Raw genomic sequence first — 25,495 nt, 5'->3', positions numbered from 1 at the left:
AACAATTTTGTAGTTTGTCAAAGAATGTGAAGAAAAATCAGAACTTTGCAAGTACTGGGGAAATGTTTTACACATGATAGCTCCAGTAAAAAACTTGGTACATGCTGATCAGGAAGGTGGTTGGGAGCTGAACGTAAAGACTGAAGTCACTGATTACTGTGTTTTGATAATTTGATTGCATAAACTACCTGTGATACGAGTCCTGGTAGTTGGAAAGAGTGAAAATATTAGAGGTGGAAAAAGCATACATCTACACAAAATTCATCCAAAGGCATTTTGTGGTGAGAAATAGAGAGGGAAGGTTCAATGCTGTGGCTCCAGATATGAAACTGGAACAGACGATCACAGAAAAGCTCCATGGGAATTGTTGGTCAGGCATATAAAAGTGAATATGTTGCTCAACGTCAGCTAGTTTACCATGAAGTCCTTTCTACTTGCAATTTTTTCAGAAAGATGAAAATTCAAAATTTATGGACCATTGTGAAACAGCGAACTTGTAGGAAAGAGAGGAGAACATTTTTATAAGCATGTTGACAGCCTTCTTCATTTCATGCAGCAGCAAGGAAACCCCTTTGAAATGACAGACTGTGTGACTACACAACTCCATGACCAAACAATATGTGGATAATGATTTAAAGAAACATCTACTAGATGTCCTGGAACACAGATCGAAACTATATGCAGAGCGTTGACTCAGTATGCATCCTTTCATTTTTTTTTTAGATCTTTCTTCCTCCCTTTCTTTGTTGTTTTTCCCATCTTTATCTGTCAATTCATTTTACTGTAAGTCCCTCTTTTTCCCGTCAGTATGTCGAAGCCACGACTTACTTCTCAGGACCTGAAGTGTTAAAGTGGTTTTCCCATTCTGTATCTGTGGGAAATGTATCAGTACATACATGCCCCAGTTCTTTCGCTGCTTGTTTCTCTCACCATCTCTTTTTTTTTCTCTAATGTTCATTTTTTTCTTTCTTTTCACAATTGTCATTATTTTTCTCCTCTCTATCTTTTATTCGCTAGCTTCCTTCCCTTTTTTCTTTTGACTTACACGTTTGCTCTATTTCTTCGCTTAATTGGGTTTTCATTTTCTCGTTCTTTCTTTCCCTTCTTTCTATTTCTTTGTGACCCCTTCTCTTTCTTCCTTTTGTCCATTGTATTCCTTTTACTTCTCTTTTTCTGCCCCATCCGCTTACCCTCCTGAGGCCTAGTTATCAATGGAGCAACAGGCGTAGTGGCACCAGTGCCCACAGACCTCACTCAACTCTAATTACTGCTCTATTTTCCTACCGAAATTCCTGTCAACCATTTTCCTTTCTTACTCCAGGGCCCATGACATTGTTACTACGCCACTTGTCCTACCCATCTTCACTCCCGACTTCCTCTTTCCTTTCAATCTCCAATAGGTCCCAAATTATATTTTTTATGGTGTTCTGAGCATTACACTCTAATGCCAAAAGTTTATTTCTGATAACGGTTTATATGATAATTGTTTATGTTTTAAGATAGAGGAAGAAGGTAAATGGAAGTGCTTTAGTTAAATGCTGGGCCACTGGAATTATATGGCAGGAAAAGATGAAATTATGAGGCTGACCAATTTATGTGGCATGAAAAGTACAGTGATGAATTTGCAATGCTTGTTTACCGAGCTATCTCATCTTGTGGCTATTAGATTGTGTCAGGGCCTAGAAGTAGCTTGTTCCCGTGAGTGCAACAATCCATAATTTTTGGGGTTGAGCACACAAGCGCTCCCAACCTGTTGTAATGTCTCTTTGGGCTCTTAACCAGGCCCACGTCACGCCTGTCACTTTCATTGGTTTGTGGGCTTGCCTTTTAAAATCTACTTGAATAGTGAAAGGCATGCATAAGTCATGCCTTTTCCGGTGTTTAGCCCTCCAGGAGCGCACCGGCCAACTACTGAAAACATACGAGGCTCCATTTTTTCAGCATGGTTTCCAGACTACTTTATCTTTATTTTCCACGCAGTGCGATCGGTTTTACAAAGCGCGATCGCACTCGGTTGTCTGTTTTTTAATTTCAACGCAATCACGCTGCGTTTTACATAGTGTGATCGCACTTGTTTTTTTTTTCTATTTGTGTTGCAACCAAAGTCCGGTTAGGAGTTCACAATGCTATTAGCTCTAACTCGAGCAAATGCGAGACCCGTTGCATTGCAAATGCTTGTGTGTATCTCACCGCTCTGAATCATAGATTGCAACCGCCGCCACTTAATATATTTGGAGGAATGCCTTTAGTGGGTCGCCACCATTCTCACAGCATAAACCACGCCAGTGTTTGGGATAATACGCCATACAATCTTCTCCCTCGATGGGCGCAAGAAAACTTGTTGTTGTATCCTAGTTGTATATGATGCCAATGTAGGTATAACTAGCAACAATTTCTTGTCCTTAACACAGAAGTTACCGTTAAGTTTAGCTTTCTGGTTCAAAGCATGCATTCTGTCTGAGCAGCATTGGCCTAAGCTTTTCATTACAGAAATACAGTTGAAAGCCTTTTAAAAGGCGGTGCATTACTACTTCAGTTAGGACTAATAACACATCATCATTCACACGAGGGACCTAAATATTGGTGTTCAAATAAACTGCTTTAAAAATACATCTACGATATAACATCGTTTTATTTGTAGTGTTGTTATTGCAGTCCACAGTAATGAATCATTAACGTATCCCAAGATATTTTAAAATTGATTGCGTTTCCCTGAACTTGAATAAACACTATTTTAATCACATTAAACGCTAGTATATTCAACTTATTTGAATATCAAACCTTGCCAGACTCTACCTCCCCTTTCTACCCTGCTGTTTTTCCCTATCACTCTATACCACACCCCTCTAGTAATTGTCTCTTCCTCAACTCTTTCTAATGCCCTCTATGATCTTGCACTTTGCCCGACATCCGCGCTCTGACACCGTTTTTTTTTTTATCCTGATGGTCACCTGAATCTCTTTGATCTCTCCATTAACCATACTCTGGTATCTGCCTTCTATGTTCGTATACCTCTCCCTGTCTATCCATAGATTTCGTCGCGATTTCCACTCTCGCGTTCCTGGAATCAAGCTGCAGGGGCGTGGTACTCACCCCAGTGCCGTTATCACACACCACCACCTTCCTCCCTTCGCTGTCCATGCTGCCGCTGCTTCTTCTCGCCAGCTGCGGACCCGCTTCTCTCTCAAGCCTCAGCCTAGCACCGGAAGCCACCGCCCTACTGCCAGTCGTGTCTGCAAACCCACAACCATCAGAGCAGAACCCAACATGGCCGCCATAATAGCAGGAACATACCTTCCTTCAAATAAAACGGCGAACGGGGCCAATAAAAATACTTCGCTTGAAAAGCAAAGGGAAAACCCAGATCCAATGAAATATAGTATACATTATTTAATGGTCTGATATGCATTGATTGTACTACCTAGCAACAATTAATTTTAGAATGAAGATGTATCTTGTCGTTCGTTATGATGGAGTTAAATATTCACCTTCCTGGTTTCGAGAAGCATTTGCAGCTCTCCGGTCACAGAAGGAAGTTTACATTTTTATACTAGCGCCAGAGTTCTACAAATGTGCTGGCACTATAGTACTTCGTTTATGTCCATGCCCTGTCCTTTTGTGACAGGTAGCAGCGCTGTCAGCAACTGCACGTGACTTAATCGCTTATCAGTCCGTTACAAATCTTTATGCGAGACTTCCGCAGAAGTAACTGAGTCAGCATTCGCGGGACTAAGTCGTTATAGAACCCGAGGGGGAGAGACCGAGTAGGTCGGAACGGTCGTGTTGAGTGTTATACTGTTATACATGAGACTGTGTCGGTCCTTTGCCGTCTAATTATTCGGCCCTGCCCTCATTGACTTTCCTTTTATTATAACTATGACAGCAGTTTGAAACACTGCATCAAAAAGAAACCAGTCTGTCACCATGCTAGTTTAGATGAGGACGCCCTGTTTAACCATTTATTCAGCAAAATATATGCCTAAATAGTGACATAGAAATAAATAGAATGTAAGTCCGACCCGAATGTGGCGGCCATCTTTAAACTTTTTTTTTTTTTTTTTAAATAAGAACTGGACAGGCTACTACTATCGCTCAATTTGTAACAAATCATGCTTACTGTAGTCCTGGGTTTCACGTAGTTATGCTTACACAGTGCTTTATGCGACGTTGCTGCCTATTTGTGCGGACTCGCAATTGACATACTTCTGTCTTTTTAGCGCTTTGCACGGCTTGTGTTTTTTGCCCTACAAATACAAAGATGCAAAAGTGACACACAAGCAAGGCACAGGTTGCCATTTCCGATGGAGAGAAAACCAGGAGTGGTCGAAGGTCGCGATAGTTATGCGCTCTGAGAGACTGGACGTTGAGAAAGACGGTTGAATTGGGTTGGGCGAACAAATACCATATAAAGTGTTTTTCTTGGTTTGTGGTGTTTTATTCCAAGTGAAGGCTAAAGTTATAGTACAGACTCCGCCTGCTGGGGACGCGTATCCTCTTCACCTTTGGGTTGCAATGGCGGTCTTGGGAACTTGGACGTTTTGTCTGCCTGTGTTGGAGAAGATGAGTTCCCGGTTGCTGCATGGAGAGCGAGCCACTGACTGTCTGAGGGATGCATTGGCAGGTGAATAAAATTAGTAACGCCAGCATTGAATTGGTACCCGCCAGCCTTAGTATCTTAGTATGATTCTGACTTCGTGCTTTGCACAGGTCTTTCCTACCACACCTGCGCGTTGTCTGCTTTGGTTCCGAGCAGCAACGTACAGACTGCGAGGGGGTCTGTCCAATTCAAGACTCCAGCTGGGCCCATAACAAAGGCCGATTTTAAGGGGCCATCCGGCCTCCTTGGGTTTCACTATCCTGACTGGGAGGTATCTGAGCCTGGCACCTAGATGCATGGAAAGGGAAACAAAGGCAGACAACTTGTTGATACTTTACAAATACTTGAGAGTCATGCTTTTTAGGTTCTTCAATCCGTGTATATGAGATATGGGTGGACTATAAGAATGTCAGATGTGTTGGTCCCTTCCAGGCTTTCCACGATTAACGATTTAAATACCACTTTTCGACATAGCTACTCATCTCAATGCAGGGTGTAAAAGAGCTTTACATCACACATACGTAAAATACAGTGACTATACATGTGTACATCAATGTAAAAAACGTGTTAAGACAGCGAGGGTTACAAGTTGTAGGAGTCACGTGTCCTTTAGCTCACTGTGCTATAATAGAAGGATTACAATTTATGAACTGCCAGTAACAAAAGGATCTCTGTATTAGAAGCAGTAACTCACTTACCTACCTACATCAAATAAAAATCTGCCATCTGCATTTTGCAGGAGACACACTAACCCTCTACGCTAATTTGATCCAAAACTGCGATGAGAGAAAAAAACAGGTCTCTCCAGTAAATGCGTTACCCTCCAAAGTTATCTTACTATCATTATTGTTATCTGGGATTTACTGGGCACACAAAGATCTGTGCAGAAGGTGCCTTAACCCCATGATTTATTTTAAAATGTAGACTTTGCAACCAATTTTGCAGAATAGATTTAATGCAATGTTTCTCCTTGTCGCCAACTTCTTTGTGGCAGGCTTTAAAAAAAATAAATATATAAATTGAGGCCACATTTTGTGTTGGGGTTGCAACACTTTTTTGGCACAACCCAGACGCAAAGCCTCATCTGTTAAATTCATAATTCGCTCAAATGTACCGCGATAGACCTACAAAACGTGTGTGAAGTGTTGAGATGTGATGTCACTTCTTGTGATGTCAGTTCCTGAAAGTCTTGTGTTGGGATGTCACTTGCTGTGATGCCGTGGTGTCACGCTGTGATGTCATGTACTGCGATGTCACTTGTATACTGCCTAACTTGGTTAGTTTCCCCACTTCTTTTTTTAGGATTTGTGCCCTGGTTACATTACATTCACATACATGCCAACATTTAGAAGAGGAAAGTGGGAGATTAAAAAAAAAAAAAGTATCAGCAGAGTGTATTTCTCCCATTGACTTCTTTTGAAGGGGAGGCAATTTCAGGCAGGAGACACCCAAAATAAAGTATTTTTTAGCTTAGCAAATCGGGAGTCTCCTGTCTGAATTGGGTCTGTTGGCATGTATGCATTTGCATACCTGTCACCTTACTTGCTCTCCAGTGAGAGTGAAGGCAGACATTTTAGAGGGTGAGTCAATTGAAATTAAATGGAGAAAGAACACTTGTGTCGGGTGATATTGGTTTGAGAAGAAGGTGACCCTATTACAGTTTGTAAATGGAACTATATTGTTTGCAAGGAGTGTGAATATATTTGAAACGAGGGTGACACACATCAAGTAAGGGTGGGTATGTATCTAGATAAATAAATGTAGGCTCTTAGTTTACACTTCATTTTTTGATCAGATCGCAAACACCAATAATAACCATCCACACCTCAGAAAAAGAATGAAACATGAGGCATCTATTTCTGTACCATAGCTACTACAACAAAAGAATGTATAAAGTTATTCTTGCACTCTCTCTTCTTCTAATTAAAAATCATTTGCTTTAAAAACATGTAATGAATGTTTGAAGGCGTTTACTCTCCGTAATTCACGTTTTTGAATGTGTTTGATTACTGTGGAGGTGGGCAAGCCAGAAAATTAATAAGTAGGAGGAGAGCCAGAGGTCTGGTGTGGCCCAGGAGCCAAAACACATGCCAAGACTTTATAATAATTGGTATATATATAATATTTGGTATGTAAATCTAGTTGTGGGCAAGCCAGAGCATTCAAGAGAGGAGCTAAGCCAGGAGTTCGGTGTGGCTATGAGTATGAAATCACGAACCAAGCTGTCCAAAAAAATGAAAACTTCATGTCACTCCTGAATGCCTGCATTGGTGAAGGTGGGGTGACCAAGGAAAGCGTTTGCTCCTTTCACCCTCTTTGTTTTTCGTACCGTGCTGAGTGCATGGCAGTTTCATTAGGTAAAACTAAACTGTCCTGGATGATGCCAATTACTTATAACGCATTTACAGGGCAGGCTTGCTGAAATGGGGTGGACGTTGGGTGGAGGTGAACAGAGGAATCAAAAATACAAAAAGCCCCTGCTGTCCTAATCTGGAAGAGACAGTGGATTAGCAGAAGCATAATTAAGCACAGTTTAATGAGTAATCAAAATGCAAAATTCCTTTAGGGTGCTGTAGCATTTTTGTCCTTCGCAGGAACCAATGCCCTTCGAGGTCAACAGATCTTTGGACCCTAAAAGGATGTGGTAAAACTATTAACACAATTTCAATACAAACCAATTCAGTTACACAGCATGACCAATGTGCCCATACAAGGAATACTCTAGTCAGGAATAACGTTTCAGGGGGATTTATTGAAACCTTAAGCTCAAAGTAATGCAGACGATTCGCAAGACAAAGTTATAACGGTAGAGAATCGCCAAGGGTTGCCCAAGGCTATGAAATTTGTTCAGGCAAACTAACATTAATAAAGCTAAACATTCAATAAGAATAATGCAAAACATCAAAAAGATTATCAGAGACACAAAAATCGTGTTGCTCAGGTTTGACAAGCATTAAGCCAATTTCAGACCATCAGGGTTCAATTTAGCGGGGCACAGGGAAAACTCTACAGTTAGCCAAATCAGGGAAAACGTGTGGGGCGGAACACATGCAGGAAAAAGAAAAAAGAACATTGAAAAAGGTAATCTCGGGCAACAAGTTTCTAACTTACGTTGGCAAAAAATAAGTAAAAAAGAGAAATGTCAGCATGTCAGAAACCTGATCAAGAGTCTTCTGAAGGGCATAGGAAGACAATCTCTAAGTCTCAGCGAGGCATCTCAAAGGGGCAAAGTTAGAGAGGACGATACCTCTCCGAGGGGTCCCGATTCTGGATACAGGGAAAGGGGATCAGCTTCTCATCTTCAGGAATCTGATAGGATCTCTGACCAAAGTCCAACTGGTCAACGACATATCCAAGTTGATACAGTAATCTGATTTGCTCTGTGCGACAGTTCATTTTACGTTGAAGGTGCAACATCCAATAGAAATTGATCACACAACGCCAAGTTTAAACATTGGTACATCTTCCCAGGTCTGTCATGGGAACAGCATCCATCCATGTAGCTCTACACAAGTTTGGAACAAATTTAAATTTGCTAGTCCACAGTCCAGGATGTTCCACAGCCAAGGTCAAAATGTGTAAAACAACAGGGGTCTGTTACCAAAGTTAGTCTTCTCATGGGTACGAAGCCTGAGAGAAAGTTCACGTTAAGGAAATTACTTTGCATTTTCTGCACAGTCACAGGAAACAGTGCCTAGTAGGCCTCACTTAGGCTAATGCAAGTGAATTAATACACCACATTAATATATCAAATAAAACTCAAGTTTCATCACAAAATCACTTTAATCCTTCAAACATTTAATTTACCTTCAATACCACCAGGGGTTCTAACGTTTGTTCAAACGAATGCACATCTGCTCAGTGCATCTTTCTACATTCAAACAATTCAAACTTTGGTTAACATAATGAATAAATTGTCACATATAGATGACTTCTGTGACATGAAGGGACAGCACTAAAGTTTATGCTTCATCAGTCCCCCCCCTTTGATGGCAAATCAAGCCATCACAAAATATTCCAACTCTCATTTTCAATCAGACAACTCAACATTTCAGAGGCTTATTCAGGTAAGGTCTTCTGAAGTCCTCTAACTGCTTGATATTACTCTAGTATATGCTTCTAGTCTCCATTTCAATCTCTTATTTTCTCTGTTTATTCTTTGCTCTTCTCTACTTCAGCTTCTTGAATAATTTTTAAAAAACAACTGCAACTAGGGCACACAAAGCCACAACTGATAGGGGTCTCAAAATGCCTCCCACAATTCCTCTCCCTAGATTTCCAAACCACCCTCTGATGGCTGAAAAACCACTACCTAGTGCTTTGCATGCACCTGTTGTTAACTCTTTCAGTTCCTGTTTCAAATCAGTCATGTTTGCAATGTACTTTCCTATCCCTTTACCATTGTCAGGTATATAATTGCAACATAGGTTGACTGTGCAACATCTTGCAAAGTCCGCCTTCCTTTGCAAGAAGAATGTTTAGTGCAAGGCTATTCTATAAAACCATTGATCGCACAGCAACTATTTCTGTGTCCATTAACAATATGGCTCCTGCAGTGTCTGTAGATAATTTATTTACTATTCTTGACAACTTTCTAATCTTGAGATTTTTCAAGATAACACCTATTGATGGAATTATGGCACCAAAAATATCTCCTTCAGTCTCTGAGGCACTAGCTCCTCTTTTCACTTTGGTGTTGGATTTCTCACTCAGGACTGGATATCCTTAAAGTGGCCCAAATGATAAATGTTTGGAAAAACTACTGCCAGATAACACGTAACATACCAGCCTTTCGTCATATTGTAATAGGCATTTTTCCCACATATGAAATAAACACCTGATATGGCGGGGGTCTTGTCCCTTCTGCATAAAAGTCCAAACACTCAAACAAAAACACATCTGCATTCACTAGTTCCTACAAAATATGTGTCCGTCTTTGATCTATGTCTATATACACATAACTTCACTACATGTTGCCAGTCTATAGCCAGGAATCCTTGATTTCTAGCTACTGAATGTGTTGCATTCTTTTTGCAATTTTGTAACACTACTCCTTTCTCTATACTTGCTTTAATAGCTCTTCTCCTCTACTCAGCTTGTCTGAATTCCTTTTCTACCAGGATAGGAATGCAGGTTAAATTTTTCTTGTGGGCATAAACTGTACCAAATGTTAATGTAGGCTTAAAGAATCCTTTCACCGTGTCAATGTTATTTGTTTTTGCAACGCTGCTCAAATGTTTCATGATGGGGTCAATTAAAAACACTAGGTCATAATTAGAATAGAAGTATCAATAATACTCCTGCTGATACAAGTGTGAATAACAGACTATAGGAAATTCCGTAGGTTAGGGGTAAACTATGATATGTGATTCCCTCACTTACAGATGAAGGCAACAGTGTGCAAGTATAACAATCTCTAGCTTCCGTGGTGTAATCGTACTCATATAATATTCTGTAATGTACATTTTCTGATAAATCTCCCCGTAACCATCTGTGTGTAAATATTTCTCATTGTAAAGTGGATTCTGATCTGCAATAGGATTTGCTAAATTCGGGGCACTTGTGGATGTAATCTTCACTGAAATATTTGCTATGGGTAAGCTCAGTGCAATGCGAAATAATATAATCATGATAACTGTCACTACCATTAAACCTATACATATGTATTTACATTTACTACCTCTATTTCGATTTGATTCCATGAGTTCTCTAATTTCAGATCATCAAAACTTCAAATTCAAATATCAAAAAATCAGTATTCAAAAAACAAAAATGCAAAGCGGCTTTAAAATGTCACTGTCACGTTTTAGTATTTGTTTTATTTGTGAGCAAACCAAGAATCAAAATATCTCTTTTAAAAGTGCAAATTATTTACAAAAGGTCCTTGATCTTCTAGAAAGTTGAAGAATTTTCTCTGCTTGCAAATGTTCAAAGGCTTCTACTAAAAATTCAAATGTCTCTAATGAAGACACAGTTCATAATCTCTTCCAAAACGTAATGTCCTTTGTTCATCAAGTGGCAATGAGATTTAAAAGTTTCGCTCTAATGCAATTTCACACTCAAGAATAGTGAACTGGATTCAAATTGTTAAAGCAAAAGGTTGCAAACTCCTCCCAGTCATTAGCAGCAAAATATGTACGTGTAGGTGCTGACTTTCAACATGGTAATCTCTTTATGTTTGATCTTCTGTTTAGTTGACCCTCAGCATCACTGTCACTTTGACTCAATTCTTCAGTTTCTTCAGCAGTAGTCGGAGGCACTTGTACAGCTGGCAAAAGTTGCTCTTCAGGCCATTTGTCTCCTGATACAGCTCTTGTATCTACAGCAACTGGTCCTTTATCAGTGTCCAAGCTAGCATGAGTCAACAGATTATGTCTCAATCTTTCTGTACCATCTACTGTTTTTTGACTCAGAACCCCTTCAGACAGTACTTGTGCTGTAGCAGCCACTTGTCCAGTCCCAACAGCTTGATTAACCTGATCCCTTTCGCTCACTGTAACCGACCCTACTGGAACAGGTGCTGTATCATCTAGGGGACCTGAAACTTTGCGAGTGTGACTCAGATAAGAAGACCAGCACACTTCACAGCTGTAGTGGTTACCAAAACTCACCTGGTGAGGGCCTCTCCAACTCAGTTCCAAACACGTTTTCCTTACGTGCTTCTTGATTATCACCCAAATGCCTGGGCCTAGGTCATGACAAAGCTCCTGCTGAAGTGTTGCTGTAGCTTCTCCAACCTAATGAGAGAAAGAATGAACAACGTCAGCCAGTCCTTTGCAAGAATCCAGCACCAAGCCAACTGTAATATTTACAAGCACATTCACAGGTACTGCTGGCAATCTCATAGCCCTCTCCATGATAATTTCATGAGGGGACAACCCAGTCTTTCTATTGGGTGTACTGTGCATACTCATCAAGACAAGAGGCAAAACCCCTGGCCATTTCGATGTGGTCCATGCACATATTTTCGCCAATCTGGATTTTAGAATTCAATTAATCTGTTCTAAGAGTCCTGAAGCTTCGGGTCTGTAGCTACAATGTAATCTTTGCTCAACTTGTAATGCAGCACATAGCATTTTTAGGACCTCGCTGTTGAAATGAGTTCCTCGGTCTGACTCTAGAGGAGTTGAAAATTCGAATAGCAGAATCAACTCCCTAAGTAACAGCTTTCCTACTGTGAAACTCGTTTCTCCTAGTGGGGTGGCTTCAACCCAGAGTGAAAAATGCATCCAGTGACTGACATTTCTCAGTCCATTCCACAACGGCAGCTCAGTGAAATCTAGTTGCACACTGTTGAAGGGTCCTCCTGATCTACCAGTTTGACTCAGTGTAACAACTGTGCATTTTCCTATAGTCATCTGTTGGCATGGGACACATCTATGGCATACAGATTCTACAGTCATTCTGAATCTGTGGTAAACCATGTCTGTCTGAATGTTTTAATCATTGCATCTCTACCTATATGAGCCTTTCCATGATAATGTCTATCCATAGGTGACAACAAGCTATTTGGCAACAGCATTATTCTATCACTGAAAACCCAAATATCATCTTCATCTCTCATAATACTTCCTGCTCTGAGCCAACTTTGCTGTTCTTCACCTCTTCCTGTAGTCTCATTACTTCCTCCCATTTATCAACAGCAGTAAACAGGAAATTGTGACTTGTCTCAAGATTTGTCTTCTTACTCCACTCTTCGTTAAAGGAGGTACAACTAAAGGTACAGTATTTTGCCACTTCATCTGCATAAGTATTGCCTAAGGTTACATAATCAGTAGACTTTTTATGAGCAAAACTCTTGACAACAACAGTTTTTGCAGACAGCTGTAATGCGTTTAACAGGCTGTAAATCTTATAACCGTTCAGGATATTGATCCAGAGGAAGTCATGAACCCTCTCTGGTACCACAACTGTCCGAAATCATGAAAGACGCCAATACCATATTGACTATCTGTAAAAATTATAACTTTAAGCTGTTGAGAAACACAGCATGCTTTGGTAAGAGCGACCAATTCCGCTACTTGGGCAGAAAAGATTCCTCAAAGCCAGGAGGCTTTTATCACACCTGAGACTGTGCAAACTGCACAACCAGCACTCAGCATCTCTTAAACAGGAGCCATCAATGAACACAACATAGTCATTTTCACTAAAGGGGACTTCTTGAATGTCAGGTCTCAGCTTGGTGCACAATTCAGTCACATCATGACAGTCATACTCAACCTCATCCTCGCAGTCATTTACACATCAACCGGATTTGGCAGTAGCGTAGCAGTGTTCAAAACAGTACATCTCTTGAAATTAATATGAGAAGATGCAAGAATGACTTGCTCATAATGGGTCAAACGTGCACTGCTCAGGTACTGCGTTTTTGTCCTGGTCAACAGTTTCCACTGAGTGGGAAATAAAAACATTCTGAGAATGACCCATAACAATACCTTCGCACTGTCCTATGCTGATGCTTAGAACAGCAATCGCCTTCAAACAACCAAGCAGCGATGAAGTCAAAGGATCACGTGTGGCAGGAAAATAAGCCACAGGATGATTCTCATTTTCATGCAGCTGTGTCAAAACAGAGAGAGCACAACCATCCCTCTCACTGAAAAACAAAGGAAAGCATTTGTTTTAATCAGGCATTCCCAGAGTGGGGGCTCAACATAAGCTTTCTCACAGCTCCGTGAAGGCACGTATACAGTTGTCATCCATTGGTATTGGATCAGACACATCCTTGCGTGTCAGTCTCTGTAAAGACTTGGGGCCAGATGTACGAAAGTATTTTACCCATTCTGTGTCTATGGGAAAAAGCTTTCGTACATATGGCCCTTGGTGAAAAGGGAAAAGTTCGGATTCCACTGACGACAGTGGCCAACCATTCCCAGAAACATTCAGACTTCCTTCTGTGTGGCAGGGGGATTCATTTTCATGATTGTGGAGATTCTCTCTTGTGACACTTTCTACACACCGTTTTCAATGTGATGACCTAAGAACAGGATTTCTTTCTTGCAATACTGTGGTTTTTCTGAGGAAACCAAATGCCCGTCTCTCTTAAATGATTCAAGAGAGCAATTGTGTCTCTCCTGCATGCTTCTCGGGGGTTTGATGCAACAAGTAGGTCATCTATACACTGCAGTAAGACTGAATGATTGGGCATTGTAACGGACTGCAAGATTCTTTTTCAAGATCTCGTTGAAAATGGATGGGGACTTAGTATACCCTTGTGGAACTCGGCACCATAGCAAAACAGGACTACCAAATTTGAACGCAAAGAGAAATTGGCTTTTCTAATGCAATGGTATGGAAAAGAATGCCTGGCACAAATCAATTTCTATAAACCATTCTGCTTCACAGGGAATTTGCAGTAAATTCACTGCAGGATTTGGTACCATGGAACAACATGGAATGACAATCTTGTTCACTTTTCTCAAGTCTTGGACTATGTGGTACTTTCCATTGGGCTTCCGCAGTCCTAGAATGGGTGTGTTACATGGGCTTCCCATTATCTCTTTCAAGATTCCTTGTTCCATCAGACAGTTTATCAAAGGGGCAATTGAAGCAATTGTCTCTGGTGACATATTATATGAGGGTATTTTTGGATACACTACATTTTGCTTCACTGTTATTTTTATAAGCTCAACTGCTTTGAGTCATATTTCCTTACTGTAAAAATCCCAAACCTCAGGCGTCACTGTATCTTTTAGATCTTCAGGCAGTTCATTACATGTCAGCATTGGGAACAATGTGAGACTCGGATACTGCTCTACAATTTTACAGGGCACATCTTTCTCATTTGTCTGAATGGCTATTCCTCGGGGTGTGCAGCTAATAGAACAGTTAAGCTTACACAATAGGTTGCCTCCAAGCACATTTATGGAGCTTGAATCACAGACCACAAATTGGTGCTCATCTTCAAATGAACCTATTTTTATGGGGACATATTCTGTTACAGTGTTGGCCAATTGCTTATTTGCTACTCCTACAACCTGGATTCTCTTCCCTTAAAAAGGGCATGTTTGGCACTTCAGCTGTTCAGACAGTGGAACGTGTAGCTCCTGTGTCAACTAGGGATGACACATCATGGCCCATAACGCTGGCATTTACATAGGGACCACGCTGGTCTACTTCTAAGGATGCACTTAGCATGCAATCCCCATCCTTAGAGCTATCAGCTTGAAGAATGTCTGAAAATTCCTCATCACTCAGGTCCATTAGGGGAAATTGTGATGCTTTCTGATTCACCTTCGGATTTGCAATCTGATTTAAATTCTTTTGGGGGAACAACCATTTTCTGTTGAGTCATTGCGGCTTGTGTTACCCGCATTTGCTGTCCAGGGGACACATTTACATTTTGCACTAGGGTCTTTGAACTTTTTTTAACTTGAACTTGATTATTACATTGCACCTGCATATTTCCAGCATTCTGCACTTGATTATTCACATTATTAAATAGACACTCTCATTGCCAAGTCACCTCAGTTTAGACTCAGCCATATGCAAATCAGTCTTGGCCCTGCTCCAGTAGGAACAGTCCACCCAAACTGCCAGGTTGAGTCCCCTCTGAACTGGAACACAAGTAACCCAAAATTGTTTTTTCCCTTATTTAGGGCTCATCAGGCACATTTAGCATGCTCCAGTGGCACAGTATGCTCAGGACCCTTGTCTGGGCATACTCGTCCCACATAGGACACAGCACTGAAATTTACAAAAAAGTGATGATGGAATGCTTAATTTAATCTCAGCCACTGGTAAGTATTCAGGCCATATACCAGTCCATTGTTATTTTGCGCACCATGTCACCTCTGTTTGGACCCAGCCTTATGCAACTCAGTCTTGACCCTGCTGCTGTAGGAACAGTACAGAACAGTACAGAAATGGCAATTCTGGCTAAGGACATAATTAATTTAAACCGACAAGCCAGAGTAGGAGAATTAACTAGTTTATAAGGTGTTTTTTTTTTTGTTTTGTTTACAAAAAAGATAATAATTGAGTGGAGGAAAAGTCTTTTTGTTCATTGTTAGAAATGGGGTCTCGAGTTGGCAGTCAGTTTGCACCCTATCCAAGTAGGGACCCTCCTTCTAGTCAGGATAAGGGAGATACCCGCTCAGATAACCCTTAATCACCCCCTTGGTAGCGTGGCATGAACAATCAGGCTTATCACAGAAGCAATGTGTAAAGCATGTGCACATAACACACAGTAACACAGTGAAAACACTATAAAAGGACACCACACCAGTTTTAGAAAAATAGCCAATATCTATATATAAAACAAGACCAAATACGATAAAAATCTAACATACAATAATAAATATAGGAATTCTGCAAGATTTACTCAAAAATACAGTTTTGTGAAGTCGATAGCTCCACCTGGGGCTATCACGGCATCGTGATCAACCAAACCAACAGTTCTGGCCAGCTGCGGCATCGGGAAGACCTGCAAACAGAACCTTTGGAATTGCAGGGCGTCATGATTCTCGCTGTGAGCTCCAGAGAGCAGCGTCGCTGGCGTTGCAGTGTTGGTTCCGGAGTTGGGGTGGGAGTCGTCAGCCCTTGAAGTCACACGCATTAAAGATCGAACTCCGGGCTGATGAAGTCAGGAGCACTGGCATTGATGGCGTCGTGGCTGCGGGATGATGCGACGTGCGGTGCCCAGGGGTCATGGTGCAGGCAGCGGCTCGGTGAGACCAGGGCTGCAATGGGAAGCGGGGGTGCGATGTGCGGTGTCACCAGGTCGCGGTGCAGGCAGCGGCATCATCATTGCTGAAGCGCTGTCATCGGTAGGCCCAAGCCAGTGTTGCGAGACAGAAAGTGCTTCATGACCCTCATTAGCAGTGTCCACATTCCACGGTACAGGCAGGGAAGCCTGGTGACGACACTAGAGTCGATGGTTCTGGCGTTGGTGGACCGGGGTTGCGGTGCGGGGCAGGACGGTACTTCAGGTACCTCACGAGCAGTCTCCACAGGCCATGGTACAGGCAGCGGTGCCGGTGTCAGCAGGAGCGGCAGTGTCGTGGATGCCCAGGCTGCGATGTGAGCAGGCAATGCCAGAGTGGGGGGCCCTCAGGTCGCAGTGTGAGCAGAGGCTCGGTGAAGTTGTCCGATGATGGCGTCGGTGAGACCAGGGTCGTGGTGCGAAGCAGGGCAGTGCGACTGTGCGGCGCTGGCAGATCACGGTGCAGGCCAGTGGCGGCGTCACAGTGGTTTTTCCTTTTAAACAGCACAAAACACACATTTCCCACTGCTGGAGGTCGAGGAAACTGAAGTCTTTGGTGTTCCTGAGACTTCCAACAGGAGGCAAGCTCTACTCCAAACACATAGAGAACTTTCTCAAGCAGGACACTCAGCAAAGTTCATCCTTTGCACTCTTGTCAGGCAGAAGCAGCAACTGCAGGCCAGTCCATCAAAGCAACACAGCAAAGGGACAGTACTCCTCCTGCAGCTCTTCTTCCTGGGCAGAGGTTCCTCCTGATTCCAGAAAGATTCTAAAAGTCTGTGGTTTTGGGTCCAATACTTACACCCCTTTTTGCCTTTGAAGTTGGCAAACTTCAAACAAAGTCTCAAGTGTTTGCAAAATCCTTTCTTGTCCAGGCCAGGCCCTAGACACACACCAGGGGATTGTATTGTGTGAGGGCAGGCACAGTCCTTTCAGGTGTAAGTGACCATTCATTCCTCCACTCTAGCTCAGATGGCTCATCGGGATATGCAGGCTACACCCCAGCTCCCTTTGTGTCACTGTCTAAAGGAGAGGTGTAAACAGCCCAACTGTCAAACTGACCCAGATGGGGAGTCCACAAATAGGCAGAGTCACAGAATGGTTTAAGCAAGAAAATGCCTACTTTCTAAAAGTGGCATTTTTAAACTCCTAATTTAAAAACCAACTTCACTAAAATATGTATTTTTAAATTGTGAGTTCAGAGACCCCCAAACTCCATATTTCTATCTGCCCTCAAATGGAATCTGCTCTTTAAAGTTATTTAAAGGCAACCCCCATGTTAACCTATGAGGGAGATAGGAATTGCAACTGTTAGGACATGTAAAATACACCATAAGGTACATGTCCTACCTTTTAAATACACTGCACCCTGCCCATGGGGCTACCTAGGGCCTACCTCAGGGGTGCCTGACATGTACCAAGTTTGGGTTTGGCAAGTGGGTACACCTGCAAGGTCAAATTGGCAGTTTAAAACTGCACACATGGACACTGCAGTCCCACTAGTAGCATTTGATTTACAGGCCCTGGGCACCTCTAGTGCACTGTACTAGGGACTTATTAGTAAATCAAATATGCCAATCATGGATAAACCAATCACCAAGACAATTTACCTAGGGAGCACTTGCACTTTAGCACTAATTAGCAGTGGTAAAGTGCGCAGAGACAATAAACCAGCAAAAACAGAACTGAATAACTAGGAGGAAGAAGGCAAAAAGTTTGGGAATAACCCAGCAAAAAGGGCCATTTCCAACACTCCTAACACATCAAAAGAGAGCCGTTGCACATCTATGGTTGATTAGTGACTAATGATTAAAATGGAGCTTAAACCTGTTTTGGTTTTTCTAGAAAGAGAAAAATTAACTCTTGTAGGAGTATATTGTCTTTAGAAAATGTCAAGAGCACTGACATCAGAAATGAGTTTGATAGAAACCAGGCCTAAAAGCATAATGAGTTTTGCGGATATCACTTTCAAGAATAATGCATCACTAACATCCCCTTTCAGAAACAAATCAAAAACTATTTAGACATTCCGCTACAATGCACATTTTGGAGCCGGAGTGTCTGAAAATATTACTCCCTTTAATAAAGTACAAATGAGCGGAACTTCTCCAGCTGGTTTTATGTCTACTCAAACACATTGTTTGCAGACTTGTAGTTATTAACAGTCCTGTATGCCTTGCCTTGACTTGCTATTAATGTAAGGAAATTAATATTGTTGCATCAGACGGTAGCCGCTAGTTAGACCATACTGACCAAGTTAGACCATACTGACCAAGCAGATTGGCAAACTTTCAAGGTCACCAGGGTCTAGGAATGTTTGATGAATTCTGCAGCGTTTGATGAAATGCCTGGGTTTCTCAAGGGCATCGCGAAATCCTCCAAGGTTTTTAGCTGTGGAATTGGTTGAGGATGACATTGTGATAGAGACATTTTTGGATTGCGGAGCAGGCTTGGAAACAAAGGAATCTAAACTAAGATGTCGGATGACAACTTTAGTACAGTTGGAAACCAGACCATAGCTTGCCAAATTTAATTCACTAACACTATATACGCCTGTTGTCGGCGTGCCTGTGCTAGTACCCTAGTTATTAAAATCAAAGAAGAAAGCAGATAGTTTAGGCCCTGAAACCTGGTTTGAAGAAAAACATGTGTAGCATTAGGTAATGAATCAAGTCTTAAACTGTATAAGGATGGAAGCTGAGTCTTGAATCAGGATGCAAAGAACTCAACAGAAAAGGGATCTTAATGAGAAGAAAGTTTTCTAAAAAATCACAGAGTGTAGTCTCCAGTTGCTGAAATTCTGGAGATGCTTGGGATACCAGTCTACTACTGTATTGGGTTTCCTCTGGTAAATATTGTGCATAGACTGAAATTCTTCTTTGAATACAGAATTCATTGACCTTCCTTTTGCAAGTTCTGCTAGAGGTCTGGACTTTGTTCTCCTCATATGGTTTATGTATCTGACGGAAGTAAGATTGTTCTTCCTCATTAAAACTGGAAAATGTATTTTGTTTTTTGCAAGAGTTTGAATTGCAATGGAACCAACAAGCAACTTCTGTGTAGAGATGACTCCTGATTTAGCCATGTACTTCCAACTGAGATTCCACAATATCTTGGGTTCCAGCCTGTCAGATTTGTGATGGAATCTAATACAGGACATGAGATGGAAGCAAAGATAGCTCTTCCGTCTCAAGCTTCCAAATGATCTAGCCACCAGTGGAGTTCTATAAACGACTCTTGGGCCAAAGAGATCAAATCTCTGTAAGAGAAACCACTTAGAAGGTGAAAAATGTACAATCTTGGTAAAGCCTGACAATGAAGGCTACCCGAGAAGATAGCTTGAATTGAGGAAGAAAACAGACCTACTATTCAAGTTAGAAGTCGGAGTGAAACCATGTTTGTCTTTAGGACCGAACAGATTTAGTTTTAGGTGACAAGCAATGTTCCCTCTACTTCTTTCCATTGTGCAGCAATGGTCTGTGTGCACTAGAGCCAAGACCACGTGTGTTGAAGTGACAAACCACTATGCAAGTGAGCCCAAACCGCCCTTATGTTGCATGTGCCCCCATCCTCCTCCCAATCACCGTTATTTTGCTGCCCTCATTTCCCCATAGTTCCCCTTGTCCCCTCCATTCTCCTGTTCGCCACAAAAACATTAAATAAAGCCAAATAGCTCTTGCACCCCAGGAGCAATTTAGCCTTGTCAATGCTTTTTTAGACATAGTGCAAAACAGCATGGGCAGCGGTGCAACATGGCTTGAAGTAAAAAAGTGCTATTACACGGTCAGCACTGGCTACGTCAAAGCACTTTTTTGCCTTTACTTTATGTCGGTGCTGCTGTGCAATATGTCTAATAAAACATTGACAAAGCCATTAGATCTTGCATAGGTGAAACCTATTGGCTTTGCCCGGGCGTGTTACTGTAGACATACATGAGTCTTCAGGTTCGGACTGAGCAGCAAGTGGCCCACATTAAAGAGTGAGATAGCTAAAAGAGTACCCCACATTTGCAAATCAGGGCAGTTTTGAACTTGTCAAGATATGATATGTAAGTGTTTTTACAAGGTATGGGAGACTGCATGTATTTGTGCCCGCTACAGGCAGTTCTTGTGATAATATCAGGGAAATCAACAGTAAAAACTGGCCCTGCAGACCATAAAACCGGCCACAAACAGCCAAAACAAACCTCTTGTAAGACAGATTTGTGGGTTGCTGTCTGATTGCCCTAGACCCATTAGCCTGTGTGTCTTCCCTGCAGCCTGTTGACATGGTAATGCACTTAACACCTTGATAAGTCCTTTCAAGCAAACAGGTAGCGCTAGGCAAAAGGGCTGGTAAAGGAGTTAAGTGCATTAGCAAATAAATACAATGCACGTAACTAAAGCAGGAGCTGTTGAAAAGAGCTGCCTAGTCACACTTTCGCCCTGGTGGGGCCCCATCAGAATAGTTATGTGTCCTCAGAAGGGTCTCTTGTCCTCTGGATTCCCTTTTGCTGCACCACGCACACAAAGAGAATGTTTCCTGGCACACTGCTACATTCTTTTCAGTCATGCCTACAGGCAGCACGCATCCACAAACTCTTCAAGTAATTATTAAATAAAGAAATTAAACTGCTCTTGTGGAGTAAGGATAAAGATGATTTCAGACTACAGTCTCATTTTTGGATGACTATCAGTACCTACAAAGCTCCGGCACTGCAGCCATGTATATGGCTGCATTATTAAAAAAGTCTTTAAAAATAAAGATGCTCCACGCCAGACTCGGCCTACGCCCTTCTTTGGATGCAGCTCCCAAATGGCTTAAACCCTCAAACAGCGGGAGATGTAGGCTCTGTGCATATCCCGAGAGGACTTCTTTCATATTCTTTGTATATGCCCTGTACTGTTACCTTGGTGAAAACTGTATCTCAAAAATATAACCTTGGTGAAAACTGTATCTCAAAAATATCTTTAACACCAGTGGCATTAGATCCTGCGGTCACACAATTCTGTTGTGTCTTAAAGGGCTGACACCTCAATATATGGCATGCTTGGCCAAATTCATTCAAAAAGTTGAACACCTTTTAAACGTGACAACTAAGAAGGATGACTGAGTTCATCAGTTTTGTGCTGAAATTATATTGTGACAGCCCTCTTCGCATGACAAACCCACACAGCACATTATGAAGCATCTGACGTATTCTTGTGGGTTGGACTCTTGAGCAAGTACAACAAACAGCGAGTGACTTGATACAGAACCTTAAGGACGATATGGAGCTGGAGGGTGCTTTCTGTGCTTTCTGGCCTCATGACGATATACACTATAGAATTTGTCATGGGTTGCCAATACGGCATTGCCGGCTTTTAATTGTTCTTACTTTTAACAACTACTGTGGAAATTTGGTTTTTAATGTTTCATAGCGCCTTTTTAGATGCTAATTCCTTTTATCTTCTTTGCTGATTGCACTTATTTTTATTAATTGTGCAATAAATAAACTTCAAACTTCAAATGTATCCACTACAGTTGCTTGGGGGCCTATTGTGTTTAATTAAAAAAAATGAAACAATGTGGCTTTTAGGCTACCCCATTACTTACCATTCATTGGCATCATTATCACTCTTTTTTGCTGCCTTCTCATTAAGTAGCGTGTGGGAAATGTGTCTTACTGCTTCGCTTCCTTTCCTTTGTATGGCACATGGACCAAGTACAGATTGAATTCTCTTAATTAGTGTCCGTCTGCTGTGGTGTGATTGAGATTCCCTGTTTTTTTTGTTTTTTAACCATTTTTATGTAGCGCCAACTCGACCAAGAGATCAAATGAAAAACCACACAAAATATGCATAAACCAGCATTGCATTTGTGATAAATATAGTGCACATACACTGTTTTTGAGATATGTTTCCCAAGGAAAGTCAGGTTATGGGGAGCAAAACAAGGCAGAGTTAAGGTTTATCCAGACAAGCTTGGCTGCCCTCACTTGAAAGATTAAGTTCTAGGCGGTGCTACTTTTAATTACAAAGTATATACAGTGCATTAAAAGGCACCATTTTCACTAGAAAATTCCAGCTCTCTAGAGCATTATAGAGAAGCAAATGTAGACATGAAGATCCTACAATATCCACAGTGGCGTAACAAAGGCCCCCGCAGCCCCTGCAGTGCCAGGTGACCTCCGAGCTCCAGGGGGCCCCCTCCACACAATACATTGTTAACAGGTGGCAGGCCTCTGACTGGGTCCAAGGGAGAGGGGGGCTCCTACAGGTTCTTGGCCAAGGAGGGGGGGAGGGAATTCAAGTTTCGTTACGCCACTGCATTACCACATACATGCAAAAATAAATGACTGCCAGCCAAGACACCTGGGCACACACCGGCCTCTTTTGATGGCCATTATGATTTCTCTTGACGCTCTTATCTACAGTATCCATGAGTTCCGGATCCAGATGTATTTGTAAACAAGCTCTGGAGCACCTCCACTGTGCGAGCTCAGCTGCCCTAATGTAACCTTGAGTGTGCGCGAGGCTCGACTTCCCCCAGCATACTCCCTCTGTCCACACTCCCACCCTGCTCATCCTAACTGTGCCTTCTGCACACACTGGTCTACTTTCACACATTACCTTGCAAGAAAACAATGTTTATCAGGGAGGGCAGGTTTTCCTCATCTACGTTTTCTTTAGAAATGGTAGCATAGTGATTTAGGCTCTTATAGCATAAATGTGTGTAATTTATTTGCAGAAGATGAAAGAAATCCTGGCCTGGCCGTCCCATCTTTTCATCATTCTGAGGTGGTTAATTAATTATAATTTACCTGTGTAACATTAACAGAGTTAGGAAAGTGAAAAATTGTGCTCAGAGAAACAGAAGTTCTTTGTTAAAAGTAGTACTTAGTGCAGGCATCAAGATTTGTTTTAAGCATGTGACTCAATCTCAACATATGTGGGTATTTTTCAAAAACATGCACAGCTTACAACTGCTAAATCCATGCATTTGCCAAATCAGTTTGCGCTTTATTGACAGTGCGCACAAAATCAGGTGCACATTAACAAGCAGTGGCAATGCCAGCAGAGTGTCGCCTGGACAAAAGCATTAAAAGTTCATGCTACACCGTGAAACAATATAAATAAAAAAAGGTAAAACGTATTGTAGACATCAGTCTGAGAGACCACTCTTTTGTACAACATGTTCACATGTAGAACCTGTGTAATCAGCGAGTGAAGGCGAAGTCTTACGACTGTTGAAATATAGCCCTACCAGATTTTGGAATATATTTCTGTCAGTTTAGTATTAAGCAGGTCACTTCCCACAAACTGCTGGAGACAAAAGTTGCACAGCTTCTGACCTTTGATTGGTAATGTATGTGCCATTGCAGGGTGCTAATGCAAGAGCAACTCATTTATCACATCTTTTAAAAGACAATGCAACCATCCAGGACATGTTATGGATGAGGCTGAGTTTTTAGAATATTTTCATGTAGACATGAGAAACACAGTAAAAAAAAGTGTTGTGACTCAGCCAGCACTGTGCTGCTGTGCAACATGACTAAAAATAATTGACAAAGCCAATAGGTTTTACATAGGCAAAACGTATTGGCTTTGCCAATGCTTGTTAAATGAGCAGCTGGGGAAGTCTTTCTCTTGGTGCTTATAATGCAATGCGCGTTCCTACAGAGGTGCTGGGTGCTGGGGAAGTGTAGGTTAGGTTTTTGCACACATGCTCACCCTAAAGGGAATATAGGTGCAAATACTTTTTGATTGTGGAAGATGCAGTATAGAATTTTTTTTAATCTATTATAAAGCGACAAAATTCTGCTGTCACGGATGGGTTTATGAAGGATTTTTCCCAATTGATAACTAAACCCAGAGACTGAAAAAGGGAGATTGTTCCTGAAGCCAGATCCTCGTTGATGGTAAAACTTGGGATTGTAATCTTGAACTTGATAGGAGGAACCTGTAAAAGAATTCACCCGGCCAAAAGAGCGGTTCTCACTTCTACCGGCCCTAGTAAAGAAATGTTGCCCAAATACTCTTTTGAGTGGAGTTTAAGCTTTGTCCTGAGAAGCAAAAGCGGTGACATATTTGCTGAGCTCCTTGGTAAAGGAATCACCATAGAGCATGTCCATAGCATGAGGTCCTGCATCTGTGACATCCATACCTCCCAGTTTTGCATGTATTTAGTAAAAGACCCCTGCAACGTTCATGGGAGATTGCCATGTTGGCATTACCTAAAAGGTATATAGCTTTTTGAGTCCTATTATTTTCAAAATTTGCTTCATCGACTATACCCAAAATTTTGTAAGAGGACTAAGAGTGGCTAATAATTTGTCCAGACACACTGACCAGGCCATGTCCACACCGTTTTTGTGATCTTTGCCAAATTTACTGAAAAAAAGACAAGCATGTTAGGGTCTATAGATGAGAGTGCGAAAATATTGTTTGGGAGAGTGGGTCGTGGATATTTAGAGCATAATCGAGAAAAGGACTGTTTTTCTAAAGCGTTTCTCATATTGGACATAACAAATTGACCAACATGGTCTGTTGGAACTCGCTCTGTAGAATTAGAGTTGATTATCGTAGAAGGATCAAATATAGGAGACCCTGTGGTGTCTAGAATTATGAGAGTCGCTGGTGAACTTAAGGTTAAGGTCTCTGACTCTTGTTCCGAGTCTCACACGTCAAGAATGAGGTGTCTGGAATCATTGAATAATTTCCATTGCTGGCATCTTCAGATATGATTTTTGGTCTTTTAGGACGAAGAGAACCACCTGGATATTTTTTGTTATTATCAGTGTCATAAATACAAACATCATCATCTGTGTCATATATTTCTCAAGGACAATCTTAGGATGTGTCTTTTTAGTCATATTATGTTCCTCATAGCTGAGAGACTCAAAAGGATAAGCTGAACATGATCCATGTAAAAGTGAATAGCCTTCATCAGACAGAAGACTGAGGGGCTCATTCCAAGTTTGCCAGATTCTGGGTGCTGCGGCGGTCCGATCCGCCAAATTCCGACCACGGCCAAAACGCCGCAGTGATACCGCCACGCTGGAGACGGCCTCCAGCCTGGCGGTCCCGGCAGTTGTAATCCACCAGGGCAGCGCTGCCTGCCGGATTACGAGTTCCATTCCGCCAGCCTTTCCACGGCGGTTCGCACCGCCGTGGAAAAGCTGGCATAATGGGGGTGCCAGGGGCCCCCCATGCACAGCCCCGTCACGCATTTCA

At 41.8% G+C, this 25,495-nt stretch overlaps 2 protein-coding genes across 3 annotated transcripts in view; one reads left to right on the top strand and one right to left on the bottom strand.

Annotated features, from left to right (window-relative positions):
- The window catches only part of ACTR2 (actin related protein 2), a 167,446-nt gene extending 163,834 nt beyond the window's left edge, over window positions 1-3,612 (bottom strand). Inside the window, exon 1 of one of the 2 annotated variants that reach the window (XM_069234264.1) lies at window positions 3,489-3,612. In XM_069234264.1, coding sequence (XP_069090365.1) covers window positions 3,489-3,509 — 21 coding nt within the window. In that variant the 5' untranslated portion in view covers window positions 3,510-3,612. Of the gene's footprint in view, window positions 1-3,093; window positions 3,267-3,488 lie in introns of those variants that run through there. The other variant, XM_069234265.1, reaches the window with a different exon arrangement.
- Window positions 3,613-4,289: 677 nt separating this feature from the next.
- LOC138295758 (N(4)-(Beta-N-acetylglucosaminyl)-L-asparaginase-like) overlaps window positions 4,290-25,495 on the top strand; it is a 307,883-nt gene continuing 286,677 nt past the window's right edge. The window contains exon 1 of the mRNA XM_069234263.1: window positions 4,290-4,621. Coding sequence (XP_069090364.1) covers window positions 4,513-4,621 — 109 coding nt within the window. The 5' untranslated portion in view covers window positions 4,290-4,512. The remainder of the gene's footprint in view (window positions 4,622-25,495) is intronic.

This window comes from Pleurodeles waltl, chromosome 5 (assembly GCF_031143425.1).
Source record: "Pleurodeles waltl isolate 20211129_DDA chromosome 5, aPleWal1.hap1.20221129, whole genome shotgun sequence".
NCBI classification, from domain to species: Eukaryota; Metazoa; Chordata; class Amphibia; order Caudata; family Salamandridae; genus Pleurodeles; species Pleurodeles waltl.
The sequence above is the reverse complement of the archived record's forward strand: the minus strand, read 5'-3'. Positions and strand labels throughout refer to the sequence as shown.